At 50.3% G+C, this 17,842-nt stretch overlaps 1 protein-coding gene across 1 annotated transcript in view; it reads left to right on the top strand.

The window, feature by feature from the left end:
* Stk10 (serine/threonine kinase 10) overlaps window positions 1-17,842 on the top strand; it is an 84,637-nt gene that overhangs the window by 16,559 nt on the left and 50,236 nt on the right. The window contains exon 2 of the mRNA XM_051180987.1: window positions 4,529-4,693. Within this exon, the coding sequence (XP_051036944.1) occupies window positions 4,529-4,693 (165 nt within the window). The remainder of the gene's footprint in view (window positions 1-4,528; window positions 4,694-17,842) is intronic.

Genomic DNA, 17,842 nt, shown 5'->3' with positions numbered 1-17,842 from the left:
CCCTAGGGTAGGGCAGGGTTCCCGCTAGACTGGAAGGGTGGGCCCCACCTCCTCTAGGCAGTGCCCCAGGCTGTCACAACGGGGAGGATTGTTCCCAATGCGTGTCTGGGCCAGAAAACACAAGTGGCCACTGTGTCCACTTTCAAGGGTGTAGGCTCCAAGGTTAGAGACTGCCAGCCACCAGCAGGGCTAGGGATCCCCCTCATCCGTGGTCTGGCCTCAGTACCAGTGGAGTTGGACTTTGGAAGCTTCAATACTGTGCTGGATGCCTGCTCACCTCATTTGTTCAGACCCTCACCACTCTCTCCAGGCTCTCCCTATATCACAGAGAGCTTGGACATCATACCCACCCTCCATCTGTATAGAGGGAAAACAGAGACCCAGGCAGGACTCATGCCGGCTGCATAGGCAACTCTGGAAAGCAGTTAGGTTCAAAGACTTTGAAATACCAGGGGCCCAAGTCTGTTGTTACAGCTATCTGACCTTGGACTTGGCTTCACCCCTCTGAACATACGTTTTCTCTTTTATGGGTTTCATTCTGTTGGTCAGGATGGGCTTGGAGGACCAAGCAGTTGGTACTGCAGCTACCACACCTGTTCATCCATTTTCTTATACATAAAACAGACACAGACAAGCAAGCGAGCAGTCTCCAGGAAGCACAGCATTCTCTTTGAACCCAAGGTCCAAGTCAAGACCACAGTCCTGGGCTCCATCTCTCCTTTCCGGGCCTCAGTCTGCAGTCTGGAAGGTGGGCATGTAGCCAGGGCCTGCCTCGATCAGTGCTGCACCTGCCAAGGCCCCCTTGCTATGAGTGCTGGTGCTGGCTGTGCTTGTCATGTTTTTAGCTCATGGCCAGCACACTGGCTTGTGACAGACACGGCCTTCAAAAGTCACAGGCTTGGGAATCGAGCTCCTCCTCTGTTGCCTGAGAATGGTATTTGCCTTCCAGGTCTGAGTGGCAGTGGTCAGCACTGGCTGTTTTTTTTTTTTTTTTTTTTTGGTTTTTTGTTTTTTTGTTTTTTCATCACTGTTACAACATCCTTGGCTGCCTTTTGGGAATGGGTTGTTGCTTCAGCCAGACTTTGAAGGAATTTGATTTTGGCACGGTGACTGCACGGCCCCTCCTTGGTGGGCTCTGGCTCTGAAATCTGAGCGAGTCACTGGGCACTGACTGAGCAGTCTCGGTGTTGACACTGGCTCCTTGCTGAAGGCCCAGCCCTTTGGTAAATGCCGCTTTTACAGTGTGGCAAAGCAGGTCCTGTATAATCCTGGAAGACAGTCCCCTCCCCCACGTTTACAGGAAAACATATTTTATTTATTTTTTTCTTTCAAGAAACTCAGGAAAAAGTGACATAGAGCCTTCTTCACCAGAACTCTCGGCACTGAAAGGTGGTTGTAAATGGGTGGCTTTTGCCTAGCTCATTGTGGTTGAGGAGGTGCTGTGGTCACCTGACTCTCCATCTGCCATCCCCAAAGGCCTCACCCTTCCTCTCTGCTTCTCTAAGGCTCAACTTCTCTTCTAGGAGAGAGAGACAGAGACTCTAGCTGCTCATCTGATAGGTTTTTAAAGTGTTCTGAAAACAGCATTCAAAATTGAGTTGAGGGAAAAAGGACCTCCTGACACACATTCACCCTGCTGATCTGGGCTCCTGGGCTGGCTGCTGGAGGTCTCATGACTTCTGCTCTGGAAAAAACAAGCAAGCAAACAAACAAAAACAAAAAACTCTGGTGGAGGAAAACCTGGTTAGTGGGAGTGTGCAGGCTTCCAGGGGTCCAGACCCACCCTTGGGCTTTGCCTCTGTTTCCCCATCTAACTGCACTGCCCTGGAGGATGGTTGAGATAGTAACTGAGTTAGCACACTTTGGGAGCATAAGACAAGGGTGGGCAAAGCCTGCTCCCTATAAACAAACTATCCCGATCACGTGTGGGGCCTGGGGCTCTTGGCATCCTGGACAGGATCCGAACTGAGAACAGACAGGAAAATGCCGGTTTGCATTCTCCCCACTACTTCCTTTGCAAAGGCTCCCTCTGAGGTTGGTGCCTTGTGGGGCCATGCCCATTATAAGCAGCCACCTGCTGCCTCTCAGCAGGATAGGTGGCACTTTGATTCCTGAGACCAGGGAAAGGGTGGCTGTTTGAGTGTCACCCTATACGGGCATTGCTCGAGGAGTAGCAAAGGTCATCAAGTTACAGAGGCGTCTCAGTGCTGGAGAGTGCATAGTCTAGAGCAGTGGTCCAACCTATGGGTTGTGACCACTTTAAGAGGGGATCTGACAACCCTTTCACAGGGGTCACCTAAGACCATCAGAAAACACAGATTCATTATAATTCATAGCAGTAGCAAAATTATAGTTAGGAAGTAGCAACAAAAAAGTTTCATGGTTGGGGGTCACGGCAACAGGAGGAACTATATTAAAGGGTCACAGCATTAGAAAGGGTGAAAGCCACTACCCTAGAGAATGTAGAGAATCTGTGATAGTAGATGACCCAGGTGCAAATTCCAGGCATGTATGTCCCCTCTCTGAACTTGGCCTTGCTTCTCAACCTTGCAGCGGGAGTCCGAGGTGCAGGTCGCTGTGGACTGACCCTGTGGGTGAATGTGCATTGTCACATAGAGCTGCAGGTCGCTGTATTCCGACCCTTGGGTGAATGTGTATTGTCACCCAGGGGCTGACGATGCACAGAGAGAACTGTCCTGAATGTGCAGAGTTGTCAGCTAAGGTCAGAGGTCAGGGTGGGTGTGAGGCACAGCACCCTCAAGAAGGCGTGGGTGGAGCATGGGTGTTCACAGCCCTGGGGTACCCACTGCCCTTGTGCTTGGTAAAAAGCAAGTGATGGCATCTAGGACTATGTCATCATAGTGTGTCCTCTGTCAACATTGTGAACAGGCCCTTGTGAGCACAGGGGTAAAGAGAGTAAAGGTTGTAGCAGCATCATTTGCAGCTTGAAGGACACAAAGGGAGCTCTGTGTGGGTCTTGTGTCCTAATTTGGGCCCCTTGGGAGGTGGAGTTGGTGGCACCTTACAAGTTATTTCACACTTTCTTTTGGAATTTTGGCAAAATAGTTACTGTCCCGTTTATCACATTAGCTTTTCCAAGGCTTACAGCTCCTAAATATGTCCACAAGCCTTTACCACTGTCTATGCTCCTAGGTTTTGTTTTATTATTTTATTTTTGAGACATTGTCTAATATAACCTGGAACTCACAATATATAGACCAGGCTGGTTTCAAACTTGGAGAGACCCTCCTGCCTCTGCATCCTGAATGCTGAGATTCATGGCCTGTGTCACCATGCCTGGCTCAAGGGTCTTTTGTTTTTAAATCATCTCCAACAAATTCTGGATCTGTTAAGTGGTCACCCCACCCCACCCACACACAGTCCCTGGTAACCTCTATTTGAGTTTTTGCCTCTGTCGCTGACCACCCTAGGTCAGTTGGATGGAATCATAAAACATTTAGCTTTTGTGTGTGGCTGGTTTCTCTCTCCCTCCCCTTTGTTTTTTATGAGTATGGTTACCTTCATGTATGTCTGTGCATTATATACATGCTGTGCCCAAGGAGGCCAGAAGACGGTATTGAATCTTCCTCCCATGGATTATGGATGGCTATGACCCACCATGTGGGTGCTGGGAATTGAACCCAGGTCCTTTGCAAGAGCAGCCAGTGCTCTTAACCTCTGAGCCATCTCTTCAGCCCCAGAGAACAGCATTTTCAAGGTTCATTTGTTACTGTTGTGGCATTTCCTGGTGGAATACCAGCCTCCTGCATGTATGTGTTCATTTCTTTGGTGACCCTTAGGTGGGTCCCACCCTTGGCTGGGCGGATGCAGTGCAGTGTGCTGACAAGCTCGAATCCCCACTTCAGGCTGCTTTGGCTCTGAGCCTGTAGTGGGAGTGCAGGGTCTGCGTTGTTCCCTGGACTCTACCCGTCGTTCACTGCTGTCCCGGTCCTGCGCCACTCCAGTTCTCCTTGCTCCTGTTAAGTTTCTGTTTCCTGGCTGTCATCTGAGCTGGAGAAAGCTTTCACTGTCTTTCTCCTCAGAGAAGAAGCAGTGTTCTGCCCAGGTGACATGCAGCCAGGAGGCACTTGCATGTGGATGCCCACACACGAACCTTAAACGGAGCATTGTGACAATGCTTATGAGTCTCCAGTTCAGGCTATTCCTGGCCGGCTGTCAGGAATGGTTTTCCTCAGAGTTTTTGTTCTTTTTCTTTCTTTGTTGTATTATAAAGACTTTTTTTTAATGTGTATACACTAGGCTATTCTTATATTCTCCCCCCGCCCCATTGTATGGTTATATCTTATTTCCTTACTAAATACATAGAATGGTCTTTCTGGTCCAAGCTCCCCTATGTTGACACCTCGTGTGCCCTGGCCATTGTCGAAAAGTGTCTGTGCCAAGTCAATGTCACAGATGCTTGGATATCCACCTCTGTTTTCACATTTGTATGGGTGGGGGCTAAGAAGCCTTCCAGGGACATCTCCTGCCCAGCCTGTCTGTAACCTTCCATATCTCCGCATTGCAGGCCAAAAACAAGGAGACGGGTGCCTTGGCAGCAGCCAAAGTCATTGAGACCAAGAGCGAGGAGGAGCTGGAAGACTACATTGTGGAGATTGAGATCCTAGCCACCTGCGATCACCCGTACATCGTGAAGCTCCTGGGGGCCTATTACTATGATGGGAAGCTGTGGGTAAGAGTGCGCCAGCTGGATCCTGATGCCCATCGTGCTTACTCAGCATCTGCTATGTGGGTCAGGGCTGCAGCAGGGAGAAGGTGAAGTCGGCTGCTGAGTCCTTGGCCTCCCTTTCTCTCACTCTCCCCAGTTCCAACACTCAGGCCAAGGCCACAGAAACAAGTGTCCCAAAAGTCCTTTCTGTCCTTGAGTCCTGTGCTGTAGCATATGAACTAGAGAAGGCTGGACCATTGCTAACGCTTTGTGAATGGAGGGTCAAACATCCGACACAGTCCAAAGGCTGCTGCTGCTCAGGGCATTCCTGACTTCTTACCGTCAGCTGGGGAGGCTTGGGGCAGCTCCCCTGCTGAAGCCTTTGTGTGTTAGGTCTGAGGGCCTCTCGAGACTGAACATGGCACCCCATAAGGAATTCTCACCTCATGGTGCCTTTGACGGGGGACACTCCATGGTTAAGTGGGTGAATTGTTTGAATGCTCAGAGGCCGGGTGTGGACAGGATGCCTGAGTGCTGACCGTGGTATCATTTGAGGACTCGCAGCTCTCCCGCTTCTATGCTCTTCCCTCCCAAGCATCACCCTTGGCTCCTGCAAGCGTTCTGGGACCTCACTGGCTCCATAGGTTGAGGCAGCCCTGCATATACCCCTGTCATCAGCCTGCCTCATGTTGACACTTCTCAGCTGTCAAACCCAGATGCTCTAGAATGTTCACCCTGTTAAACTTGTTTCCTGCCAGGACTCTCTTCTGAGTGTGTGTGTGTATGTGTGTGTTTTCAATGGTGGGAACTGAGTCCAGGGCCTGTGTATGCTAGGCAAGTGCTCTACCACTTAGCAACATCTCTAGCCTAGTAGCATATATATGTGTGTGTGTGTGTGTGTGTGTGTGTGTGTGTGTGTGTATGTGTGTATGTGTGTGTGTGTGTTTATGTGTTCCATGCACATACATACATATATGTATATATGCATATATATAAATAATCACCCTCTATAAATACCAAGAAAGTGAAGTGATGTGCAAGAAACATCTCAAGTAAATTCTGGGTGTGGCTGGCAGTGTCAGAATCTTGCAGGCATTTGGAGACATGACTGAGGGTCCTCAGGCACCAGGCATCTCAGCCATCCCTGAGGCTATAGGAGCCCGGGTCTTGCCACTGCAGCTGGGAGGGCTAGTTCAGAAGCATCCATTGATGAGAAAGGGATGCTGTAGGTGTGGTGCATAGCACCGTGGTGGTTGGTGTATTTGCAGCATTTTCCATGCGTAGTCAGGTCTCAGAACACTGGGAACTTGCTATTGGCCAGGGATGCTTTGCCATTTTTCTTGCCCAGTGGGAAGCAGAGTCTTGGCTTTATATTGACAGAATGCCTGACTTACTCCTGCTAAATGGGGAAACCTGGCTTACTGGAGAAAGAGATCTGACTGCTTAGGAAAACAGAGAATTCACAACAAGGCCCTGTGTTCTCACCTCACAGGCAGGAAGAGTAGCCAGCAGGAGGAAGTCAGTGGCCAAAGGAAGGGGCTTGGCCTTCCCAGCTTGTGTGAGTCTGGTGCCCAGTGCTGTGAGATGCCTGAGGAGGGGCTTCTTGAACACAAGACGTTTAGTTGGCACGCAACTCTGGAGGTTCAGGGCTGTGATACCAAGGTTGGCGGGGCTCTCACAAAGGGCTCAGGTCAGTGGGAATCATGGAGGGTTTTGTTGAAGAAAATATCATAATGATATTGGGCGCCAGAGAGCTTCCAGGGTCCCAGAAAGACCTCCTTCCTCATTAGTTGCTTCTTAGGGCCTGTCTCTGTGACTTCGTGACCAGTCTCCACTCTTAAAGGTGATGTCACCTCCCATTAATATCACTACATTGGAGACCAGGTTTCCAGTGCCTGAACTCTTGGGGGACACACAAGCCACAGCATAGCACCCCTACCCAGGGCTCTGTCCCCTGTCACTTGCTGTCCTCCAGGGCTCTGTCCCTGTTACTTGCTGTTCCCCCACCCTGGGCTCTGTACCCTGTAATTCCCCCGACCCCTGGACTCTTCCCTGTCACTTGTATCTTTCGTTTTACTGCGTAGAGCATCTCTTGGGGGAGCCATCTGGGCAGGAGTGGGGAAATACAGCTCACACAGCCAACTTAAGATTCTAAAGCCCTGTTTGTCCTCTGTCACCTGGGACCATGGAGGTGGGGCAGGACAGGGAGAGTCACTACGCGGTCTTGCTTTTCCAGGGGAAGACACAGAGGCATGGAGAGGTGAGCCTCTTGCTCAAATCCAAAGGGTGGATGACGCCAAACTTCATGTTTTCTCTGTTTGGATTCATGGAGCTGCTTTCTGTTGTGTTTGTTTCAGGGCCTCAGTGTCAGTCACAATAGATGAACAACAGTGGCTCTCCATCCACCATCACTTCATTTGTTTCTCCATCCACCATCGCTCCATCCACCTCTCCCCATCTGCCATCACTCCATCCACCTCTCCCCATCCGCCATTACTCCATCCACCTCTCCCCATCCGCCATCACTCCATCCACCTCTCCCCATCTGCCATCACTCCATCCACCTCTCCCCATCCGCCGTCACTCCATCACTCCATCCACCTCTCCCCATCCGCCATCACTCCATCCACCTCTCCCCATCCGCCATCACTCCATCCACCTCTCCCCATCTGCCATCACTGCATCCACCTCTCCCCTGTCCACCATCACTCCATCCGCCATCACTTCATCTGTCTCTCCATCCACCATCACTCCATCACTCCATCCACTCCATCCACCATCCACCTCCAGGCCTCAGATGCTATCTGACAATTCTTAGCTTTTGGGTTGATGAAAGCTAGGGACCTGTTCATGCATTCCAAAAGAATTTGCATAGTAATCACAGGATATTAGGTCACACATAGAGGTGGACAATGAATGGCTTTTTAAAGGGGCAAAGATGACCTAAGATGATTTGGCTCTGGAGCTGCAACATTCAAACTTAAAGTTCCAGTCCGTTGATCAGTTTTCATACAGTGTTCAGTATAGGTGTAACTTCTTTTGGGAACTTCAGTTTATAGGATCATTGCTGCTCTGGGGCCAGGATGACCCCTGGGAGAGATGCAGCTAGAACAGTAATTAGAGAACATATTGTGCAATGCCTGGAAAACAAGGTGAAGATTTTACACCTGACCTTATCGAGGTCAGCCTTTAGACCAGCAGGCTCAGCACCTCCTGAGTCTGTTGTAATGGAGCCCCACCTGGTCCTCCGCAGTCATAAGCAGGGTGCTGCCCAGCAGCCTGTAGTTTGAGGGCCTTCTAGGTGAGTCATGCTGGTTTAAGTTTAAAAACATCTATTTTAAACCTTGGCAACCCAGTTTCAGTTTTGCTCAGGGAAGTACATTCTGTGTTGTAGAAGAACGTCAGCTTTGGGGGCACAGGGTAAAGCACTGAGTCTGGTCAGGAAGCTGTTCAAAGTGGTTCCGGCTAGAAGCCTAAGGATGTGCTGTGGAACATGGACCACCTCAGGGGAAGGGGCATTTGAACTGTGAGCAGCTGTGCAGTTCTGAGGTTGAAGGCCACACTGGCTGTGTTGTCACTTCTGTGGGGTGGCTTGAGGTCCAGGCTTCCTGCGTGGTCTCAGGAGCCAGCTTTCCCTTGTAGGTGTGTAGCAGAACCAGTCGGGGCTGCTCATGGGATGGGCCTTAAAGAGCTGGCTGTTAACCAAGCTCCTGCATCCTGCACAGGTGGGATGGACCTTTCCTGCTATAGTGTTGAGTCCTCACCTACCATCCTACAAAGTGAGGTCATGGTCTTCCAGAATTTATAGATGAGCAAAATCCCTCTAGATGCTTATTTCCACTTTTGCTTTTAAATATTTAATGGTACAAATGGTGGACATCACACACACACACACACACACACACACACACACCCCACATACACCACACCACTAGCCCCCCCCCACACACAACACATACACTCACCTGGCTCCACATGCCTTGGAGAGCGAGCTGCAGACCCATGAGAGCTATGAACACTGTGTCTCTGGGGTTCTGTTTCTGGTGGCTTCGTTTGTTCTGACAGCTGTGTTTGAAGGGGCAGGTAGGGGGATTTTCCTTAAATAAGAATTTATTAAACACCTAGATGTGTTGGCACATGCCTTTAATACTAGCTCTCTAGAGGCAAAGGCAGGCAGATCTCTGAGTTCCAGGACAGCCAGGGCTACACAGAAACCCTTTCTCAAAAAATAAAAACAAAAACAAAGTATTTAACCCAGTGCAAGAGGCCATTTTGACATATAATCAATATAGAAGTTACAGCTCTTTTATTCTATCTTCAAATCCTGTGTGTTTTGTCCTTGCAGCATCTTTTTAAAAATTAAGACATTTTAAACTTTAAACTTTATCTACTCATATGTTACAAAATTCCCATAAGATTCACATCCCCACGTGTCCTTGTATCTTTGGTATGTTCAAGAGCTGAACTGAGTGGATTTGAACATTTAACTTAGTTGGAGTACATGTGAGTACAGTGGCCGATGGTCAGTTTCCTCCCTAAGTGGCTACTGTATTGACTGGCCCCTGGCTTCCCAGTTCATCCACCATGGGCTGACCCCATGTAGCCTTGGCCACATAATTGTCCCCACCCATTCCACCCCTAAACCAGATGGCAATCTCTGGGTCTCTCCCAGCATGCACTGGGTCTCTTTCTCAGCATGCACTGGGGGGGGGGGGGTAGGCTCTCTCCCAGCATGCACTGGTAAGAATGTTGACAGGGAAGCTGTACTCTCTGGGTGTGCACAGAGACGTTTTGGATGGAACACTTTGGCTTCTAACTAATGCTCATTTCTGTTGTGTAAATGTTCCGGGGCCATGCAGTGTACTAACAAAGTCTGGTCTCTCTGGGCTCAGAGTTTGCGAGTACAAACAAACTCTGAAATACAGACGTGTGTGGGAGGACTTGAGCAAGTGAGGTAGAGCAATGCAGTGGGGAAGTACCCCAGACATAGTTTTCTGGGGTGTGGTCAGGAGCCGGGGCTTGCAATAGAATAGGAGAAAATGTACCTCCAGGGAAGGTGCAGGGACATTTAAACTAATCCCAGAAAGCTAGATGGAGGGAGATCTCTGCAAATTTGGTAGCAAAACCAAAGTAGCAATAGTAGGAAGTTCAAAGGCCCTGAGGCAGGTGCCATTGAGGACCAGACAGCTGCTATCTCAGGTGGAGTCTGGCCAAGAGTGAAATGAAATGGGACTAGGCTGTCCACACTGCCTGTCCTAGGAGCTGAGAATTCAGTAGTGAGCCAGGAGCCTTAGGACAGGAAGAATGGCTAGTAAGTAGGTAGCCCCATTTATTCTGCAATGAGCACATGTGTGTGTAGAGGCCAGAGGTCAATGTTGTGTACCTTCCTCAATCACTTTCCACCTTAATTTTGAGGCAACGTTTTTTCACAAAACCTGGATTTCATTGATTCATTTGAGCTGGCTGGCCTCTGAGTTGCAGGGGTCCACCTGTCTCTGCCCATCCTATGCTGGAATTGCAGGGTTATTACCACTGTACCGGCTTTTTATGTGAGTGTTAGGGTGTCCTCATGCTTGCTTGGCAAACCAATTGAACCATCTTACCAGCCCCAATGCTCGCAACTTAAAAAATATATCCCCTTTTAGACATTAAATATACCTATTTAATTAAAAAGAAGCATCCACTGGGTGGTGGTGGTGCACACCTTTAATCCCAGCACTCAGGAGGCAGAGGCAGGAGGATCTTTGTGAGTTCCAGGCCAGCCTGGTCTACAGAGTGAGAAAAAAAAATCCTCACTTTTTAGACATTAAATACAGTTATTTAAAAAGAAGCTTTCACATCACCACCTTAAGTGGAAAACTGTCTGTTGCTGTAGAAATAAAACAAAGATGTTCTGTTGTGGCTGAGTCCTTTGCCCTTATGAAGCCTTGGTCTGAGTCCTGCCCCAGTGAAGGTCCCCTGGGAGGGCAAGCAAAGTCTGAGGGAGGACACTTCCGCCCTCCTGCCAGGCCCCCATGGGGATGGTCTTGTGGTAAGGACATCTGGCTAGACCAAGCCTCACCAGCTCAGGAGTGACCAGGGTAGCCTGCCAGTGTCTCTGTGGGGAGGGCAGGCAGCGCCTCCACATGGTGCTGTCTCTCCCAACTCAAAGCCCACTACTCATGGCTCGTTGTGAATCTGTGTTTTTAGCTGTGGACTCCTCTCTTGATGAAGCCACCAAAACATGGGGTGGGAAGAGGGACACTGGCTGCTGGAAGCCACCCACCCACTCCTTCCCATGTGGCCCCAGAACAGGGCCTGAGTTTTGTAAGCTGTTTAGTGTGCGCCAGGGTGTTTTGCTCTGAGCATTGGGACTATGGGGCAATTTGGAGCAGATGGGCCTTGCTGGGCTGTCCTGGACATGGCAGGTTTGGCACCACCACTCGCCTCTATCCAGTAGAGCCAGGACCCTTTCCTTCCAAGGTACAGCATCCCAGTTGTCTCCAGATGTTGCCAAGTGTCCTGGACAGATGGCCCTGGGTGAGAGCCAACAGTCCCTCCCTCCCACAGCCTTTTGCCGCTGTGATGGGGTGACACCTGCCTTTTTCAGAGCAAGGACACAAGACTGGTAGCCCCAGGCCACATGTGCTCACAGATGCACTTTGTTTGGTATGCTCCTCAGACTGGGATGTGCCCCTCAGCTAGCCTCTGCTGTCGGCCTGCGCTGATCCTCTTAGGGTGGAGCTGAGAAGAAATGAAATATTTTTCATTCCACATTTTTACCAAAGCTGAGGTGAATAAAGATGACTAAGAGGATGTATTTCCAGAAGAGAGCACCTGGGGCCGTTTCCTCCCATAGGCTTGCTTCTCAGGCCTGGACACACAGAAGCCAGGAGGCCTGCCTGGGGAGTTCCAATGAGGGTGTGTGTGTGTGTGTGTGTGTGTGTGTGTGTGTGTGTGTGTGTGTGTGTGTGTGTTTATTGGGGATGTGTGTGTGCATGTGTGCACGTGTGCATCTGCACACGGTTTAGAATCACTAGGAGAGAACTTTGAATGTTCCAGACACCAAGAGTGGTATCTGTCTGAGGTGACCAGCATACACACCTACTGCAGTCCATAGTATAGTCTCTAATATGAGTGAAGTAAAATAGGTCAACTAAAGAGAACGATGTTCTGTCCCTGGGCAGCAGGGTCTGTGCCTTTGAGCCCACCCTTCTGTTTCTGAATGAGCCTGCCCTTCCTGTTATTGTAATTTTTATTTATTTATTTATTTTTGGTTTTGGTTTTGGTTTTTTGAGACAGGGTTTCTCTGTATTGCTTTGGAGCCTGTCCTGGAACTAGCTCTGTAGACCAGGCTGGTCTTGAAGTTACAGAGATCTGCCTGCCTCTGCCTCCCAAGTGCTGGGATCAAAGGCATGCACCACCAACACCCAGCCTCTTATTGTAATTCTTAATTCTGGATCCCTAGCCATCTGAATGATCAAGGCGGTCCTTCTCAGGGTGTGTGGGCCCTGGATCCTGAGGACCTGCCCGATAGGCACAAACTTCTGTTTACTATTTGGGCCTCTCTTCTCTCCCTCTCTCTCCCTCCCTCCCTCCCTCTCTCTCTCTCTCTCTCTCTGTCTCTGTCTCCCCCCCCCATGTACTGTGGTCACACAGGCCCCTCTGTCCTCTGAGACAGGTGCATTTCCTTCCGCCATCCCCATTCTACACTTGGGCTTCCAGAGGCTTGGGGAGGGTGCTGTGGTTTGGATGAAGTTTGTCCCCTAAGGATTCAGGTACTGGGACTTGGTCCCAAGGGTGACATTGTGGAAGGTTAAGGATTCAGGTACTGGGACTTGGTCCCAAGGGTGACATTGTGGAAGGTGGGAGAAGCTCTAAGAAGTGGGGCCTACCGAAAGGTGAGTAGGTCCTTGTGGGCCTTGCTCTCTAGAAGGATTCATTGGCCTTGGAGTGTGTAGCTTCCCATCAGAAGGGTGAACCAACTGCCCCAGCCTCTGAACTAGCCTGAACCTTCCCAAGACAACCTAATGCAGGAGTGGGACCCAGATATCTGACTTGCCTCAGAGAATTTTGGTTCTGTCCCTGAGGATCCCCATGCAGCAACTGAGCCTGCCTGCCGTCACTCCCCCAGGGCCGGCAAGGACCATAATTAAACAGTTCAATGCAGGAAGCCAGGCTAGTGTTACTGCCTCTGTTCCCCTGTATTTTGGGGAATCCCCTTTTTGCTGGCCACTCCCCTGCTGCCCTCTCAAGAGGCCTCAACAGGGTTGTCCCTGAGAGAACCTTTACCCTATGGCTCTTGTGACCTCTGCCCCATTGTGAAACTGCTTGTGTGGGTATGGCATTCCACAAGCCAGCCTCATGGGATTGATAACCACCGCCTGGAACAGGCGGTGCCATTCTTCATCTAGCTGTCATTAGTTTATACACAGAATCAGTCATAGTGTTTCAGGAAGTTTTAGGTGCTGGGGACACATGTTTGCGAGCATCCAGGGAGGATTAGGCTCGGGTGTTACTAGCTGTAGCTGTATTTGGTATACTTACCAAACACTAGGCATCCAGAGAGTGTGATCCCTTGCTTCATCATTTGACTGTGACCTAGAGGTCAGTTCTGCACTTGCAGATAAAGTTGCACTTTCTGAGATGAGCTGGGGCAGAGCAGCACGCTCCAGGGGGTGGCCCAGGTACATCCCAGCCTTAAAGATGCTTTGGCTCCATGAAGACTGCACCCTGGGAAGGTGTGGGAAGACTACACAACCTCTTGCTGTTCAGTGGTGGGACACAGGACCCTGCCACTGCTTACTTCTCTGATTCTGTGAGTGACAGGTAGCACCAGCTTATTGTACCCACTGTCCCATGTCACCACCCTCTCTGGTGACGACCCCACTTGCCTCTTGGGGTCTCATTGCTACAACACCTTCAGTAAATTATGTAGTTGGTTGTGCCAGCTCTGAGCAGGAACCTGCTACGTCATTGACATCGCTTTTGCCCTGTGTGCCCTGACTGGAGGGTTCCAAGTCCTTGTCCTGAGTCCTTGATGGCCATGCCTGGGTTTATCCCTTTCTGGGCCCAGTACTGTTCCTGGCCAGCCTTATGAAGTGGTGGCTGTCCAGCTGGCTGTCCAGTCAGCCAGCCAAACGAAATCCTCCCTGTAGGACAGGGACTCCCTTGTTCTTCCCTAGAGAGCCTGAGCCCAGCTCTGACTTCACATTTCCTGCACAGTGGCCTCAGCTCAAGGGACTCTGAGTTTGAAGCCAGGATCCCTAACCTCTGGGACAATCTAGGTGTGAGGCATGGCTGTAGTGAGTCACAGATGCCTTGAGGCTGGGCAGGCACCTTTGGGTATGGATGTGGAGTGGGGGTGACTGAGGGCACAGTGACATCACAGAACAGCTCTCCACCCATGCATGTATTCAAAAACCTGGGCTACTGCCTCTGACTCAGGCCTCATTCCAAGGCTGCTAAGACCAGGGACAGCTGGATTCCTAACCCAGGCTTGCTGCAAGGTGGTGGGTGTGGAACTGGCATGGAGGAACAAGGCTGGTCCTAGGAAGCCTAGTGGGCGTAGGCGCCCTACTCAATGGCTGCGTTGTTTGGCAATGCTGGGAGGTGAGGAGGTTCTGGGACCCCACCTACAGGGACAGGCAGCTGACGGACTAGGCTGGGTTTATGTTGACTCTTGCTTTTTTTTTTTTTTTTTTTTTTTTTTTTTTGACTTCCTCCTTCAGGCTTTGGTTGACTAACCAGGAGTTCTGTCTTCTACACTGTGTCAGAGAGCCTGGAGGCCCCTAGCCCTTGACCTAGGGACTAGCTGCAGTCACTAGCCCTGCTTCCTCAGAGAGAAATGATCCCAGAGAGGAAAGGTAGCTTGTCCATGGTTGGCTGCAGGGTTCAGCTGTCTCGTATGTCTTAGAGTAACGCCAGCTTGAGTTTATCCCTGATTCTTCACTCATGTGTGGAATGGATTTGGGGCAGTCCCTTACCCTGCCAAAACTCGGTATCCTTGTCTACAGCAGGGGTCAGAAAGGCTTAGGAATGTTTATAAAATGCTTAGCACAGCTGAGGTCAGTGATTCTGCCCTAATTTCTGGACATCTTAAAGTCATCCAACAAATACTTGTTAATGACATACAGCTAGGCTTTTGTGCCTATGGATTCAACATCATCAGTGCATCTTTCCTTGTCAGTGTTGCCTAAATGAAACAGAGAAGAACCATTCATCAGCATTTTCACTGAATTAGGTGCTGGCACTTGGAGTCTTTCAAGTGTGTGGGCGAATGTGTGGCTTCTGTGTAGATACAGCACCATTCAGTAAGAGACTCGGGCATTGGTAGGTTTCTAGCCACTGGGTCCTGGCCAGATTCCCACAGACTGATGGACAATTGTATGAGGCCCAGGCTCTGTAAATGGGTAGCACCAACCAGCTTTCACAAATAAAACTGCTTGTTCTGTGATAAAGTGACTACAGTCACACTGAGACCTAAACTGTTGATGCTGCAAAGGGTCATTTTCCAGATAGGGAAACAGAGGCTCAGGCAGAGAAAGGGTTAAGATGGCTTGTGGAATGTCAGTGACCCTTTGTGGGGCCATGTTCAGAACCCCTCTCTGTGTTCAGGAGTTTCACATGTATTGGTCAGCTGAGCTTTCCTGGCCAGTATACGATAGTGGCCTCAGGAATGGCCAGGGATGGAGTATTAAGGCCCAGAGTCCTGCAGGCCAGCGGGGTGGTGGCTCACCTGTGGACTGTGTGTGACTCAGTTGTCTCTGCAGGGCTAGTTAGGGCTGTGGCAGTGCCTGGTGGGGCTATGTGTGTGCTATAAAAGTTAATGTCTAAGCCCTGGGGTGGTCAGGCCACTCTTATCTGGGCTGGGACATCCTGGCCCCTTATCTCTGAGTGAGCAGCCTGCTCCGTCTCTGTGAAGCATGGAAAGGCTCAAGGGTTAGAGCCAAGCAGCCGAGGGGCTGGTCTCTCACTGTCCCAGAGCTTGTGACTCAAGCTTCCTGTGGCTTCCTCCTCGAGGCAGAGGAGGGGATGGATGTTTACTGGATCTGTCTCTCACAGAGCCCACCTCACTCCCATCCTGTGTCTGGCTCTGCCTCCTACTGTTTGCATGACCTGCCTCTGAGATTCAGGTCTCCGTATCTAAAATGGGAATAAAATATCACCTAATTCTGATCATAGCAGGTGACATGTATAAGCACCTACCTAGCATGTATCAGGCATGTGTGCTGGGTCCTTGCCTGCTTCAGTGAGCACCCCGCACCCCCCAGCTGATACACCAGCCTCTGACAGGGAACCTGATGAAGAGCAGTTATTGGTGCAGAGCCTTTGCTTCGGGGAAGGCATCAGAGAAGATTTCCTGCTGAGGTTGGCTGTGTTGGCCAGCCTGGAAGCTGGGATGGAGTGACACAGCGAGTGGGAGGCCTGCACACTTGGAACTTACTATGATGTAGCTGGCCAGCTGCTTGGGGTCAGCATTGAGCTGGGAAGGGGAGTGTGGTGGGGATGTGAGAACTTGCATTTCTGGGTCCTGTTTCACATGCACAGCTCAGGGCAAGAGAGAGAGTACTGTCTGGGGAGGCAGGGTGTCTTTTAGAGTGACCCCTGGGCAAGAGGGTATTCTGCCAGTGATTACATTGTCCAAGGATGTGCACCCCTGCAGGGAGGCAGGGATGGCCTCTCACTGCTCTGTCCCTGTTCTGTCATTGTCACTTAAATGGTGCCTGGTGGAGGGCCTGAGTCCCATCAGTCTCTATTCTATTCACAAATGGCCAGGACAGTAGAGCCCAGAGCCCCAGAGCCTGGGCCCGAGACAGCCGCTCAGCCTAACCAAGGGCAGCGCGGTTCACAGTGGTCTCCAGTTTCCTTGGCCTTCAGCCACATAAGGAAGCCAGTAACTCCAGACTGCTGTCACATCTCCCATCAGGCACCCGCAAGCAGAGGTTGCCAAGGAAACAGGGATCTCCTGGGTCTCTTCCGAACCTGGAGCTCACTGATTCTTCTAGACTGGACTAAACAGCAAGCACCAAGGATCCATCTGTCTCTGTCTCCCCGATGCGGGGATTATAGGCATTCGCCACTAACCCAGGTTTTTACATGGGTGCTGGGGATCTGAACTTCTGTCCTCATGTTTGCACAGTGTGCACCTTACTGACTGAGCCATCTCTCCATACATCATTGCTTTTTTTCAAAGCTTCATTTATTTGAGGAAGAGACATCACATGAGAACTGCCTTCCTAACAAAATTCTAAGTGTAGAATACATTATTGTTGATTATGCTGTGGCGTGGACAGCAGGCTCCAGAGCTACTCAGCTTGAGTTACTGGAGCTTTGTGTCTCTTTATTAGTAGCCCGCTGTCCTCCGTAGGGCAGCTGGTTCTACTCTGGGACCTGTGTTTGTCAATACTGGGTCCCTGGCATGAATGAGCTTGCAGTGTCTGTCTTTTTGCTGCTGGCTTCTCTCCCTTGGCATGACATTATTAGGGCTCATGCTTGTCTTCTGCCATACTGCAGACTTTCTTCTTTGGAAACCAGCAGTTCTGGTGTGTGACATGCTCCACATGTCACTCATCTCTCACAGACACATAGCTTTCTTCCACACCTTGCCCTTTGTGAATGGTGCTTCTATGAACATGGACATATCCACAACTCTTTGGGACTCTGGTTCCAATCCTTTTAGATAAATGCCCAGATGTTGAGTAGCTGGATCCTGTGTTCCAGTTTGGATCTCTTGAGAAATGCCAGGATGGCCTCGAACTCAATCTTCCTGCCTCTGCCTCTTGAGTTCTGGTCGCCACATGACTCCACACTGTGCTCCGTAGCAGTCCCTGTGCTTTGTGTCCCCTCTGGCAGTGGGCCAGAACTCCCCTTGTGTTCCCTCAACAGATAGCATTGTTTCTGACAACAGCAGTCTGACAGGCAGGCTTTCCTGGTGTTTATGACATGTTTGCTTGTACACTTGGATTTGGAGATGTGTTCATTCCCATCCTAGCCAGTCTTGGTTTCTTTTTCTGCTGGCTTCTAGAAACTCATTGTGTCATTGGGAGATGGGCCTGTTAGGAAGTGGAGTGGTTGGCAGGTATGTCCCTGGGCTGCAGGCCACCTTTCACCCTGTGTCTTCTGCTTCTCAGAAGTGTTTTTATTGAACAGGCCCATCTGCTCATTTCTGGTCTCAGCATTTAAATGGCTGGT

The sequence above is a fragment of the Phodopus roborovskii genome, unplaced genomic scaffold (genome assembly GCF_943737965.1).
Source record: "Phodopus roborovskii unplaced genomic scaffold, PHOROB, whole genome shotgun sequence".
In the NCBI taxonomy this organism is placed as follows: domain Eukaryota; kingdom Metazoa; phylum Chordata; class Mammalia; order Rodentia; family Cricetidae; genus Phodopus; species Phodopus roborovskii.
The sequence above is the reverse complement of the archived record's forward strand: the minus strand, read 5'-3'. Positions and strand labels throughout refer to the sequence as shown.